The sequence below is a fragment of the Carcharhinus amblyrhynchos genome, chromosome 12 (genome assembly GCF_965287045.1).
Source record: "Carcharhinus amblyrhynchos chromosome 12, sCarAmb.v2.hapA, whole genome shotgun sequence".
Classification (NCBI taxonomy): Eukaryota; Metazoa; Chordata; class Chondrichthyes; order Carcharhiniformes; family Carcharhinidae; genus Carcharhinus; species Carcharhinus amblyrhynchos.
In genome coordinates, this window is record NC_137335.1 from 19,643,865 (window position 1) to 19,657,825 (window position 13,961).

General features: G+C 43.0%; 1 protein-coding gene across 1 annotated transcript in view; it reads left to right on the top strand.

Annotated features, from left to right (window-relative positions):
* Window positions 1-13,961, top strand: part of arhgef33 (Rho guanine nucleotide exchange factor (GEF) 33) — a 69,509-nt gene that overhangs the window by 18,776 nt on the left and 36,772 nt on the right. The window contains exons 4-5 of the mRNA XM_080200169.1: window positions 3,650-3,814; window positions 13,033-13,169. Coding sequence (XP_080056295.1) covers window positions 3,650-3,814; window positions 13,033-13,169 — 302 coding nt within the window. The remainder of the gene's footprint in view (window positions 1-3,649; window positions 3,815-13,032; window positions 13,170-13,961) is intronic.

Genomic DNA, 13,961 nt, shown 5'->3' on the forward strand with positions numbered 1-13,961 from the left:
TACCATGACTAATCTAGGAACATGTGGAGTCAGGTATCAAATAGCAAAAGGGTAGAAAACTAGCAGAAACTAAATACAGAAATCAGGGATTAAAAGTAGTTAATTTGATTGGCAAAAGGTGAGAGGGTGAACCTCACCAATCAAGGATTGGTACTGATACTATTGTTGTTCACCATTTACATAAATAATTTGGACTCAGGCATTGGAAACAAAATTACAAAATGTATGAATGACACCCAGTTGAGGAGTATAGTTAGTACATAGGAAGACTGCAGCAAAATACAGTAAAGCACAAATAAACTTGCAGAAGGACTTAATAAGAACATAAGAAATAAGAGCAGGAATAGGCCATCCAGCCCTTCAAGCCTGCCCCGCCATTCAATAAGATCATGGCTGATCTGAAGTGGATCAGTTCCACTTACCCGCCTGCTCCTCATAACCCTTTATTCCCTTATCGATCAAAAATCTATCTACCCATGATTTAATGACTATCGTCCGGTGGCTCTGACAGCCATCATTATAAAGTTCTTTGAAAGGCTAGTCACAGCACAAATCAATTTCAGCCTCCTGGACTGCTTATGTCCACTACAGTTCACCTATCGCCGCAACAGGTCCACAGCAGATGCCATCTCTCTGGCCCTGCACTCAACCCTAGAACACCTAGATAACAAAGATGTCTATGTCAGACTCCTACTTATTGACTACAGCTCAGCCTTCAAGACCATTATTCCTACAAAACTTATTTCCAAACTCCATGGCCTGGGCCTCGGCACCTCCCTCTGAGACTGGATTCTGAAGTTCCTATTTCACAGGCCATAATCAGTAAGGACAGGTAACAACGCCTCCTCCACGATCATCCTCAACACCGATGCCCCACAAGGTTGTGTCCTCAGTTTCCCACTATACTCCTTACACACCTATGACTGTGTGGCCAAATTCCCTTCCAACACGATTTTCAAGTTTGCTGATGACACCACCGTAGTGGGTCAGATCTCAAACAATGACGAGACAGAGTACAGGAATGAGATACAAGAATCTGGTGAAATGGTGCAGCTACAATAATCTTTCCCTCAAGTCAACAAAATGAACATTCTGTCTTCCACCTTCTTCCATTGGGAAAAAGATACAGAAGTCTGAGGTCACGTACCAACTGACTCAAAAGCAACTTCTTCCCTGCTGCTATTAGACTTCTGAATGGACTTACCTTGCATTAAGTTGATCTTTCTCTACACCCTAGCTATGATTGTAGCACTACATTCTGCACTCTCTCATTTTCTTTTCTATGAACGACATGCTTTATCTGTATAGTGCGCAACAAACAATACTTTTCATTGTATGCTAATACATGTGACAATAATAAGTCAAATCAAATCAGAATAGACATATATTTGACTGATGAACTTCAATACAGGTAAGTGTGAGGTGGTGCAACTTGGTCAGAAAAATAACAAGACAGCATGTTCCTCTTTAAAAAATAAGAATTTAGTAAGTGGGTGGCATGGTGGCACAGTGATTAGCACTGCTGCCTCACAGTGCTAGGAACCCGGTTTAATTCCAGCACTGTCTGTGTGGAGTTTGCAGGTTCTCCCCATGTTCTGCATGGATTTCTTCCGGATGCTCTGGTTTACTCCCACACTCCAAAGATATGCAGGTTAGGTGGATTGGCCATGCAAAATTGCTTCTTAATGTCAGGAGAAATCAAGAGGGTAAATACGTGGGGATAGAACCTGGGTGAGATTGTTGTTGGGGCAGGCTCAATGGGCCAAATGGCCTCATTTTGCACTATAGGAATTCTATGATTCTATAATATAGAGGAGAGGAACAGAGATTTGGGTACAGGTATAAAAATAAGCAAAAGCAGCAATGCAGATTAATGAGACTTGAAGCCAATTAGGTTGTCACAGAGACTCGTCACGTATTTCCTACTAAAAAGAAAAAAGGCTTGCATTTATCTAGTACCTTTCATAACCTCATATTGTCCCAAAGTGCTTTCCAGCCAAGGCCTTCTCAAGTGGAGTCACTGTTGTAATGTAGGAAATGCAACAGCCATTTTACACAAAGCAAGCTCCTACAAACAGCAATGTGCTAATAAGCAGATAATCTGCTTGTTGAAGGATAAATATTGACCAGGACACCAGAGAAAACTCCTGTACTCTGTTTCAAAATAGCACTGTGGAATCTTCATTGCCCACCCAAAAGGACAGACAGGTCTCAGGTGAACATCTCATCCAAAAGAAGGCATCACTAACAGCACAGTCCTCTGCCAATACTACAAAATCAGCCCAGACACTGTGCTACACTCTCTGGTGTGAAAGAAGATATCACGTTAATGGGTGTCTTGGCAATTCTCCTACTTCCAGTTGGTGGGATCTCCTGGTACAAAATGGGTTAAATTCTTTGGCTGATGGTGGGGCTTGAGCAGCACCTCCGGTGAGGGTGGGGATGAATGAGACTTTTTTGTGAGCCCGAGCACGCCGTTAGAATCTTTGGCTTATGGGCTGTTCTTTTATTTGTCTAAATAGTACATTCTTTCTCAGGCTGTGTAGGCAAGGAAATTTTGTATTTGGGAGGCATGGAGATTATACTCCTAGTGGAAGGTATCCTGTTATCTGTGGGGCCTGAAGATGAGCTTAGATACCTAGGCGCTGTTTTATTCGCGCTCTTCTGGTGAAGCTGTGTCGCTCTGCTCCCGTTATCCTGTGTGAGAGAATGTAGACTGTGATGCCACATCTTGGGTCTGGGTTGTATCCTGATGTCCCCCTCTTTCTGAGGCATCCTTTCATTGTTTGGAGGTTTTGGGATGCTGCCTTAGGCTCCAATTGATTGTATTTTACCCCCTCGGTTTCATAACATAAGAACATATCCCCCATTTGTGCATCATCCATGCAAAGGGAGGCGCTGATTATAACAAATTGTAATTGATAATCCGAATCAATTGTTACGACATTGAATGTACATGCGGAATGATGATTATTCTGCGCTGTACTTGATTTTGGGGGTTTGTGGCATTAGTTGATAAGATGGAAAATCTTCAATAAAAACATTTTATTTTTAAATTGGGGATGTGCAAATTGTTAACATTGAAGGAGTGCAGTGTCTCAGAGGGTTTTAAAGCTGGTGGAGGTTACAGGACTAGGAAAGGACATGGAAGGATTTGAAAATAAGGATGAGAATTTTTAACACTCTAGAAATTATAAAAGAGAAAAATGACTTGCATTTATATTACACCTTGCATGACCTCAAGAGCCCACCAAGCACTTCTCAGCCAATGAAATGCTTTTCAAGTGTCATCACACTTGTAGTGTGGGAAATATTGCAGCCAGTTTATGCAGAGCACAATGCCACAACTGACAACATGATGATGACCAGATAATTTGATTTTTGTGATATTTGTTGAGGGATTTTTATTGACCAAGACACTTGATAGAACTTTTCTGCTCTTTGTCAAATTAATGCCATGGGATCTTCAATATCCAATATAGGCTGGGCCTGGGTTTAAAGTTTAATTTGAAAAACAGCATCTCTAGCAGTGTAGCACTCTCTCAGTACTGCATTGTGTGTCAGCCTGGATTATGTGCTCAGGTCTCTGGAGTTGTTGGCAGAGTTCCGTAATGTGTAGTCTGTGCTTAACTCATTCAGTGTTTTTCAGTTGCAGGCTTTGGTCGCTGATCTGAAAGCTGAATTCACAGGATCCATGCAAGTGCTGGCCAGAATTGAGGATGCCAAACACTTCCTGAAGGAAAGCATTCAAACTTTTGAACTGGAGTGGCAAGAAAAACTGAAGCAGCTTAAAGACACAATAAGCTTATTTAAGGTGTGAAAAGTTTTCTAATAATCAAAAAAATTATATCCATTTCTTTCCAAAGAATAGGGTAGAATTGTTGATCAACTCTAAATGGATATATTGATGTTTATCCTCCACATAAGCAGTCGCAGTAATAATATGGGCCACCATTAACCTTATCTTCAACCATCTATCTAAACTACTCTTAAACAACAAGTAGAATGTAGCAGACCCTTTCACCACAGGTGCAAATCCTGTTATGGCTGCTAAGTCTCACAAGAGGGCCATAATAGGATTTGCGCCCAAGAGGTCTCAGTTTGAGACCTTTCCCTCTTCCCACTGGTGAAGTGATCAAATTCATATCCAGAAAAGACATGAACCTGATTTCCATTAATTTGAATAAATTTAAATGTACTTAAATAGCTTTATGCCAGAGTGCCCACCCACGATGGATCTCCCTCACTCTCCCCACACCGGCAGCATGTTTGCAAATTCCTTCATGGCCTTGCCATTGCCTATCTTTGTGACCTCCTCTAGCCTTAAACCATCACTGTGTTTCACCAGTTCTGGCCTCTTGATCATTTTGAACATTCCACCATTGTTGATTGTGCCATCCATTGCCAATACTCCAAGGTCTGGAATTCCCTCACCAAATCTCTCCATTTCTCTTTCTTCCTTTAAAATGCACCCACCTCCACATACCTCTTTGGTAACCTGTGATTCTCCTTCTGTGATTCTTTACCAAATTTTGGTTGATAATATAGTAAAGTGCCTGAAGACATTTTATTAACTTAAAGCATCAAACGAGTGGAAATTATTGCTGTTGAAAATGTATCATTGAATTGGTTTTACCCCAATTTTAGTGCATTCCAGATCATGGGTAAATTTTCCAGTCCCACCACTGCAATCATCACAACTCAGATGGAAATTTTGGCAGACCATGGAAAGGCCCATTGATCATGGGCAATTTAGGCATGTGAAACTGAAAAATCCTACACATAACTTACTGCTTAAAATAATTTCTTCTTATTCTATCTGTCCCCCAGGTTTTTCTCATGCTTTTTTCTTTATATAGATATTCAGTTATTCAATTTTAATTAAAGATTCCAACTTTCCCTGCCACAAGTTACTCAAATCAATCAGTCCTAATCAATAAGCTATGCAAGTCTTCTCCTGTTCAGACTTACATAGGAAAATAAATATGGCATGTTGGCCTTCATTGCAAGAGGTTTCAAGTACAGGAGCAGGGATGTGTTGTTGCAATTATACAGGGCCTTGGAGAGGCCACATCTAAAATATTGTGTGCAGTTTTGGCCTCCTTTTCTGAGGAAGGATGTTTTTGTTCTCGAGGGAGTGCAGCAATTCTGGGAATGGTGGAACTGACGTATGTGGAGGGATTAACTAGGTTAGGATTGTTTTTGCTGGAGTTCAGATAAATGGGGGGGGGGGTAATCTCATAGAGACTTATAACATTCGAACAGGACTGGACAGGGTAGATGCAGGGAGGATGTTCCCAATGGTGGGGGAATCCAGAACCAGGGGTCACAGTCTGAAGATTCGGTGTAGACCATTTAGGACAGAGATAAGAAGACATTTCTTCACCCAAACAGTGGTGAGCCTGTGGAATTCATTACCACAGGAAGTGATTGATGCCAAAACATTGAATGTATTCAAGAGCAAGCTGGATATAGCACTTGGGGCAAATGGGATCAAAGGTTATGGGGAGAAAGCAGTCTTAGGTATTGAGTTGGACGATCAGCCATGATCATGATGAATGGCGGAGCAGGCTCGAAGAGCCAAATGGCCTCCTTCTGCTTCTACCTTCTATGTTTCTATGTAAATATCTTCTGCCATAGGAAGTTTCTTAGACTTATAATTCTATGACTCAACAGATTGTAGTAAGAAGACTGACAACACCAGGTTTAAGTCCAACTGATTCATCTGATAGTAAACTCACAAGCTTTCGAGGTTAAACTCTTCGTCAGGTGAATGAGATTCTTACTGTGTTTACCCCAGTCCAACGCCGGCATCTCCACATCATGTCAACAGATTGTAGGCATTCAGAAATGCTTGGAAGGGATCATTCAATCTCAAGTCCATCAATGCTGGCATATAATCAAATCTTTGAAAACGAATATATTTTTCAGATTAAAATTGACACTGAGCCATTTTAAGAGATGCTAGGATAGGTGAATAAATGTTAGGTCAAAGAGGTAAGTTTTCAAGATTGTTAGAATGGAAGACAGAAAGGTAGGGAGGTAGAGGGATGTGAAAGTTTAGAGAGGGAATTCTGGAGCTTGGGAGAGGTTGGGAGAGGCAAGGCCATTGGGTTGTTTGAGTACTAAAATGAAGATTTTAAATTTGAGGAATTGGCTGAACCAGAAGCTGATAACGATAAATAAAGGTTGCCTGCTCACTTTGCCAATAAGTGTTTTGTCTTTGTAGATCCTTTCACATTATACAGTTGCTTTGTGACCTATCATTATCACAATACCTGTTTCAACTTAAAGTAAAGGAAACTCACTCACTTCACAATTCAGGAAGGTATCCAATAATGTTCTGATTTCTACATTTAATTATGAATTCTGTTGTTATACATTAGGTAATCAGGATGTAGAAACAATCAAACATTTATTTTTCTACTGTTCACTTGGGAAACATTTTTAAAGAATCATTATGCAGACAGAATTACAACCTTTGTTGATATAGGAATGTAGGAATGAAAATGGTAGGCTATTCAGCCCCTCAAGCCTGTTGACTTGTAATACCTGGTCTGCTGAAGGTAAAGCTGACAATCAGAGAATTATAGAATCCCTACAATCCAGAAGGAGGCCATTCAGCCTAATGAGTCTGCAGACTCTTCAACAGAGCATCTTACCCAGGCCCAACACCCACCCTGTCTCAGTAACCCTGTGCATCTACCCTGCTAATCTGCAGACACAACTTTGGACACCAAAGGGCAATTTAATCCACCTAAACCTGGACTGTCGGAGGAAACCAAAGCACCCAGAGGAAACCCGCAATGACACGGGGAGAACATACAAACTCCACACAGACAGTCACCCAAGGCTGGAATCAAACCCAGGTCCCTGGCATTGTTAGGCAGTAGTGATAACCAGCGTGCTATTGTGCCACACTGGTGGAGTAATTAAAACAGAGACGCAGAGGAGGACAGAATTGGAGGAGCATAGAGATCTCTAAGTATTACAGGGCTGGAAGAGATTACAGAGATAGGAAGGTACAAAGCCATGGATGGATTTGAAAACAAAGATGGAAATTCTTAAATTGAGGTGTTTACAGCCTGGAAGAAGCATTGAGGGGACAGGTGCAAGATTCTTGGTGCAATTTAGGATATGGGCAGCAGAGCTTTAGATGAGTTTAATAGAGGGTAGGCTTGGAAAGCATAGAAATAGTCAAGTTTATACGTAACAAAGTTATGAATAAGGATTCAGCAGCAGATGAGCTGAGGTGGGGTGGTGTTGGACAATGCTGCAAACATAGAAGTAGGCAAGCTTGACGATGGAGTGGTTATGTGGTCTGAAGCTCAATTCAGGGTCAAATGGGATACCAAGGGTGCAAATGTTCTAGCTCAGCCTTAGACATTTACCAACAAGAGGGATGATTGTTAGGAAACAGTAAATTGTTGAAGGCATTTGTTTCGGTCTTCCTAATATTTAATTGGAGGAAACTTCTGATTAAGCAGGCCTGAATGTCAGACAAGCAGTTTGGAAAATTGGAGATGGTTATTCTTGTTTATATCTCATTGTTTTATTATTACATAATAAGACACAATTGTAAATTTGTCCATAGATTCAATCATTTTTTAAATGATTTACCAAAAACTTTCAACTGTTGTTTATTGACTAACAAAGCAATAATTTGTATTATAGAAATGTCTTTGTATGATGAATAGAATCCATGATCTTTTCAGTTTTTTTTCCTAAGTGTTGTCTTTGGTGGAAAAAGTAGAGATGATGTGGAGATGCTGATGTTGGACTGGGGTAAGCACAGTAAGAAGTCTCACAACACCCGGTTAAAGTCCACCAGGTTTATTTGGCAGCACTAGCTTTCAGAGCCTCAGCTCCTTCTTCAGGTGAGTGAGGACTTGTGTTCACAAACAGGGCATAAAAAGACACAAACTCAATTCACAAGATAATGGTTGGAAGGGCAAGTCTTTACAGGTAATCAATTCTTAAAGGTACAGACAATGTGAGTGGAGAGAGGGTTAAGCACAGGTTAAAGAGATGTGTATTGTCTCCAACCAGGACAGTTAGTGAGATTTTGCAAGCCCAGGCAAGTCGTGGGGGTTACAGATAGTGTGACATGAAGCCAAGATCCCGGTTGAGGCCGTCCTCATGTGTGTGGAATTTGGCTATCAGTTTCATTGTACGAAGAACCCCCAGCTTCTGTCATGACACTATGGACTTCCTACAGAAACTCAGCACACATGAAGCAGTTGAACCAGGAGCGCTCCTTGTCAGAATGGATATCTCGGTGCTCTACACCAGCATCCCCCACGACGAAGGCATTGCTGCAACTGCCTCAGTACTCAACGCCGACAACTGCCAGTTTCCAGATGCAATTCTACAACTTATCTGCTTCATCCTGGACCACAACGTCTTCACCTTCAACAACCAGTTCTTCATCCAAACACACGGAACAGCCATGAGGATCAAATTCGCACCTCAAATGCTAACATCTTTATGCATAGGTTCGAAGCAGACCTCTTCACCGCACAGGACCTTCAATCGATGCTATGCACTAGATACATCGATGACATTTTCTTCCTTTGGACTCATGGCGACCAATCATTGAAACAACTATACGATGACATCAACAAGTTCCATGCCTCCATCAGACTCACCATAACTACTTTCCAGAATTGATTGCATTCTTGGACACACGAATCTCCATCAAGGATGGTCACCTCTGCACTTCACTGTACCGCAAGCCCATGGGTAACCTCAATTCTCCAGTTTCCACCCTGAACATGTTAAAGAAGACATCCCCTACGGACAAGCCCTCTGTATACGCAGGATCTGCTCAGATGAGGAGGATCGCAACAGACACCTACATACACTGCAAGATGCCCTCATAAGAACAGGATATGGTGCTCGACTCTTCGATCAACAGTTCCGATGTGCCACAGTGAAAAACTGCACTGACCTTCTCAGAAGACAAACACAGGACACAGTGGGCAGAGTTCCCTTTGTCGTCCAGTACTTCCCTGGAGTGGAGAAGCTACGACATCTTCTCTGGAGCCTTCAACATGTCGTCAATGAAGACGAACATCTCGCCAATTCCATTCCCACACCTTCATTTCTTGCCTTCAAACAACCACACAACCTCAAACAGACCATTGTCTGCAGCAAACTACCCAGCCTCCAGAACAGTGACCACGACATCACACAACCCTGCACTTCTGCAAGACGTGCCAGATCGTCGACACGGATGCCATCATCTCACGTGAGAGCACCATCACCAGATACACGGTACATACTCTTGCAACTCAGCCAACGTTGTCTACCTGATATGTAGAAGGAAAGGATGTCCCGAGGTATGGTACATTGGGGAGACCATGCAGACAACAAGACAACAAATGAATGAACACCACTCGACAATCACCAGGCAGGAGTGTTCCCTTCCAGTCGGGGAACACTTCAGCAGTCACGGGCATTCAGCTTCTGATCTTTGGATAAGCGTTCTCCAAGGCAGCCTTCACAACACACGGCAACGCAGAATCACTGAGCGGAAACTGATAGCCAAGCTCTGCATACATGAGGACGGCCTCAACCGGGATCTTGTGTTCATGTCACACTATCTGTAACCCCCACAACTTGCCTGAGCTTGCAATATCTCACTAACTGTCCTGGCAGGAGACAATACACATCTCTTTAACCTGTGCTTAACCCTCTCTCCACTCACGTTGTCTGTACCTTCAAGACTTGATTACTTGTAAAGACTCGCATTCCAATCATTATCTTGTAAATTGAGTTTGTGTCTTTATATGACCTGTTTGTGAACACAAATCTTCACTCACCTGAAGAAGGCACTTGAGTTTTCGAAAGCTAGTGCTGCCAAACAAATCTGTTGGACTTTAACCTGGTGTTGTGAGACTTCTTACTGGGAAAAAGTAGACAGCAGCCCATCAGCTGTATCTGTGAGCACTTAGAGACAAAAAAAGGAAGAACTGGTCCCCTGATGTTATGCTGGTAGGGGGACTTTGAATGAGCCTGCCCTGCTGGCAACCTTAGTTTCTAACAGATTAGGGTTTTGTAAAAACAAAAAACTGACCCCCTACCCCCCTGGCACAGGCACAGAACCCTCCCTCAGTGGGCACAGAACCAATGCCCTTCCAAAAAAAGGAGCACCGCCCACTCTCCCCCTCAGGGAATTCTCCCAAAGAGCATAGGAGTGTCCCCAGGGTACACCCCTGCCCTCAGCATAATGTCATTGACAGGGGGCAGGAACAGCAGCGGGAAATCCTACTGCCATAAAAGACATTTTGGGACTTCCGTTGGATTGTCTGCTCCCTCCAGCTTTCCTGATTGCTGAAACTGGGGTAGAAAATCGCAGCCTCTCCCTGTCTTTTGCACAGATTGAAAATAAGGCTATGGTTTTCCATATTTATTTCCTCCCTAAAACACTAATGGTTCCTCAAGTACTCCACACTACTTATTGATTATTTAATGTACTTTTTAAACAATATACAATTTCTTCCTTCTTAGTTCTCCATTTACATTAAACCATTCCCAGACGGAGAAACAAAACACTTGTCTATGTGCCTGATAATGCTTTTTAAAAGAACATGAAATGTCTCAAACCTCTGAATTTTATAAATTAGCCTCTTGTCTGTAGCATTAGCCTGCTATTAACACTTCTATTGTTTCTCAATGTCCCTACAAAGTTAATTTAGGGCCAGGTTTTCAGGGTCAAGTTGACTCTGGAGGCCTTTGAAGATGGTGGACTGTGCTGCCCCATTTCTGGCATATCCTATTTTTGTTGGTTGAGGAAGGGACAGCATGTGGACTATACAGGTGAGAAACCCAACTCAGCAAGACTATTTGAAATTTGTGCTGAGTTTAACTCAACCCCATTTTCATTGTTCCAAGGGCAGTATTGGAGTCACTAATTTATGGAAGAAGCATAAATGCTCTTCAGAGCTGATAATATCTGTTTAAGTATCATGACCTGAAGTTGTTTAAATCTCTACTCCTTTAAAAGTGGGGTGGGGGGAAAGCCAGCTGTAACTGTCAGAGTTAAAAAATACTGCTGGAGTGTATTGATTGACAGGCCATTGATATAGCTTTAAAAATACTACCTGTTTCTGCAATTCTGATACACTTAAATATTGACATTTTCCAAGAAATGTTATTACAGTTGATCCATTTAAATGCTTTGAGTTTCAAAAGCTCCAAATTCACTTCCTTCATCAGGGTTTAAAGTTTAAAGGTGTCATGATATGCATGTGGGTATGAGGGCTTATAGGAGTGGGTGAGGTGGAGGGTGAGATCACATCCTTTTAAAAGACTGGACTGAGAGAACTGAGGCAGGCCTTCAAAGCAAGCTGCCACGGCACCCAAACACCTCCGAACTACCTTCAGAGGCAGCAGGTCTGACGCCCGTTCCCATCTGCCAGGAGTGTAAATCACGTGTGTGGGCATCATTTCCATGGAGATGGGTCTGCTAAGCTGGAAGGTTTCCTGCCTCCATGACAAAAGTCTTTCCCTTAGCCTCCACTATTAGCATAATTTGCGTAATAACAAATAAACAAACTTGCACATCAATAGTGCCTTTCGCAACCTCAAGGGTCCTAAAACATATGAAGCAATTTTGAAATGTAATCACTGTTGTCATGTAGGAAAGTGCAACAGTTTTTGCTATGCATCGAGATGAATAACCTGTTAATCTTTTAGTGGTGTCAGTTGACAGGAAAATGTTGGTAATGACACTGGGGGAAAGCCCCCAGCTCTTCTTCAGAATAATGCTATGGGCTTTCTTATATCCACCTAAGAGTGGAGATAGGGCCTTGGTTTAATGTCTTGCTTCAAAGATGACAGGTGGGATCCTCCCAAAAAAATTCTAAGTGTCTAATTTACTTTTTTAGTGGGATTTTCAAAGTGAATCTTCTATTCTGAGCATTGTTGAGTGCACCACCGTGATTCATGCTAAAATCAGTGGGCAGGGCCTATTCCCAATGGAGAGGCTGGCAGCTTAGCACTGAGCAGGCCACTGTGCATGTGCTGATCTGTCATTATCGAGATCGGCGCATGCGCAGTAGCCCCGCACTGCCAGCCTCCCGATTGCTGGCCAGTTCAATCATTGGCCAGCCCCGCATTGCTGCTTCTCTGATCCCGTCACAACCCGATCACTGCCCAGCACCCCCAGACGTGTCCAGGCTGGCCTCAACCTCCCCCCACACAGTTCTGATCTCTCCCCTCGCAGTCCCGATCTGCACCCTTCCCCCACCCCTCCCACAGCCCTGACCCTCCCAGCAGGCTGGCCCCACCTAACTCTGATGGCCAGCCCCAATCGCTGGCTAGTGATCATAGAACCATGTCTACAATCCCAAGTGCAGAATGGCAACGGGTCATGCCCCCCCCACCTACTGATAGCCCCCCAAAGGCCCTGCCTCCATTAGGGCCCTTCTTGGTACCTCCCGATGCCTGGTGGGCAGTGCCAAGATGTCCCTGGGCATTGCCACTTTGCCCTTTGGGCAGTGTCAGGAGCCCAGACTGACATTGTCAGGCTGGCAATACCACTGATCTCCTGGGGGGCCTCAATGGCGGTTCTTCATTTAGTGGGGGGGTCGGGCCACCAGCTCCCCATTAGTGGAGAGCTGTTGTAAACCCTGCTGGAGTGAAACACTCTTGGTGGGGGGAGTTGCTAGTGGACCCAGAGACTTCAGTCCCAGGCCTGTGAATTATATGTAACTCATGATTTAAATAATTTATATCTCTCCGTGCCAATTTCTGGCGCAGAGCTAACAGCTCTGGAAATCTGGTGGCTGGATACTTGTGGAGGCTGCAGCGCTCAGCAGAAAGCCCGCTAAATGGCGTCCACTTGAGTCTCCTGGCCCAATGCACTGCAAAAGCCAGGAGAATCGCCACTGGCATGCCTAATAATGCAGCACACTTTCATTAGCACACTGGAGTGCTAGGCTGGATTACACGCTTCAGTGTCTGGAGTAGGATTCTGACTTGGAAGTTTTTTTTGTAACAAGGCTGTTTTCAAAATTCATTTTACAGGATGAACTTCAAGGAGCAACCACTCAAATCAAAGAACTTGGTGAAAGACAAAACGAAATGAAAGAGTTTATAGAAATACTCCAGCATCACCATCAACAGAATCAGAAAAAAACAGGCTCTACATCAGCACAAAATAGGTATCACATTGTGTAGGGAATGTGCCTCTAATTGTATGAATCTAATCACATTTTTAGAAAACAGCATTTTGTGAAATAGAAGAAATTAATGAATTGCTTTCTGAACAGAGTACAAATATATGCTGTGGTTCAGGAAACTTCAGGAAGTGACCCAGGTTGAGATTTTGAAACTTAATTAGAAGGTTGCAAACTCAAACAGATTATCTGGTCACTCAGTTAAGCTTCTGTCAATTGGGTAGCCACCATTAGTTTTTGATTGAGATGCTTTAAGAAATGGAGGCATTCAAGTATAGAGGAAAGAATAGGTTGACAAAGTGTTGCATAAAATCTAACAGGATTGTTTGAGTAAATCTAAGTCTCCTGTAAGTATGGTCAGCAATTTTTGTTACTCAAGGGTATGATCTTACAACCTCGTCCTGCCTGATTTTCGGTGAGGCAAGGTGGTACGATTGAGTGAGAGGCAAAAAAGGAGAAACGTGCCTGGTTTCCCGTTTCCCGTTTCCCCTGATTGTACTGGACTAATATCTGGGCTCACTTTAACTCGCCGGTTGAGCTTCTCAGCAGCAAGAATCACGATGGTCTCCACCAACGGGAGACCAGATGTGATGGCCATCATTCTTTTTGCACTATGTGCCATAAGGTTGTGATTCGGAGCTTGCCAAAAAAAGGTGCAATTCTTTCCCGTTTTTCTCACTCATTCGGCACTCAGAATTTTTTTCAGAAGGTCGCGCCCTAAGTACCAATGATCACAACACATGCAATTGTTGCCAGCAATGTTCATTCACTTTTCCC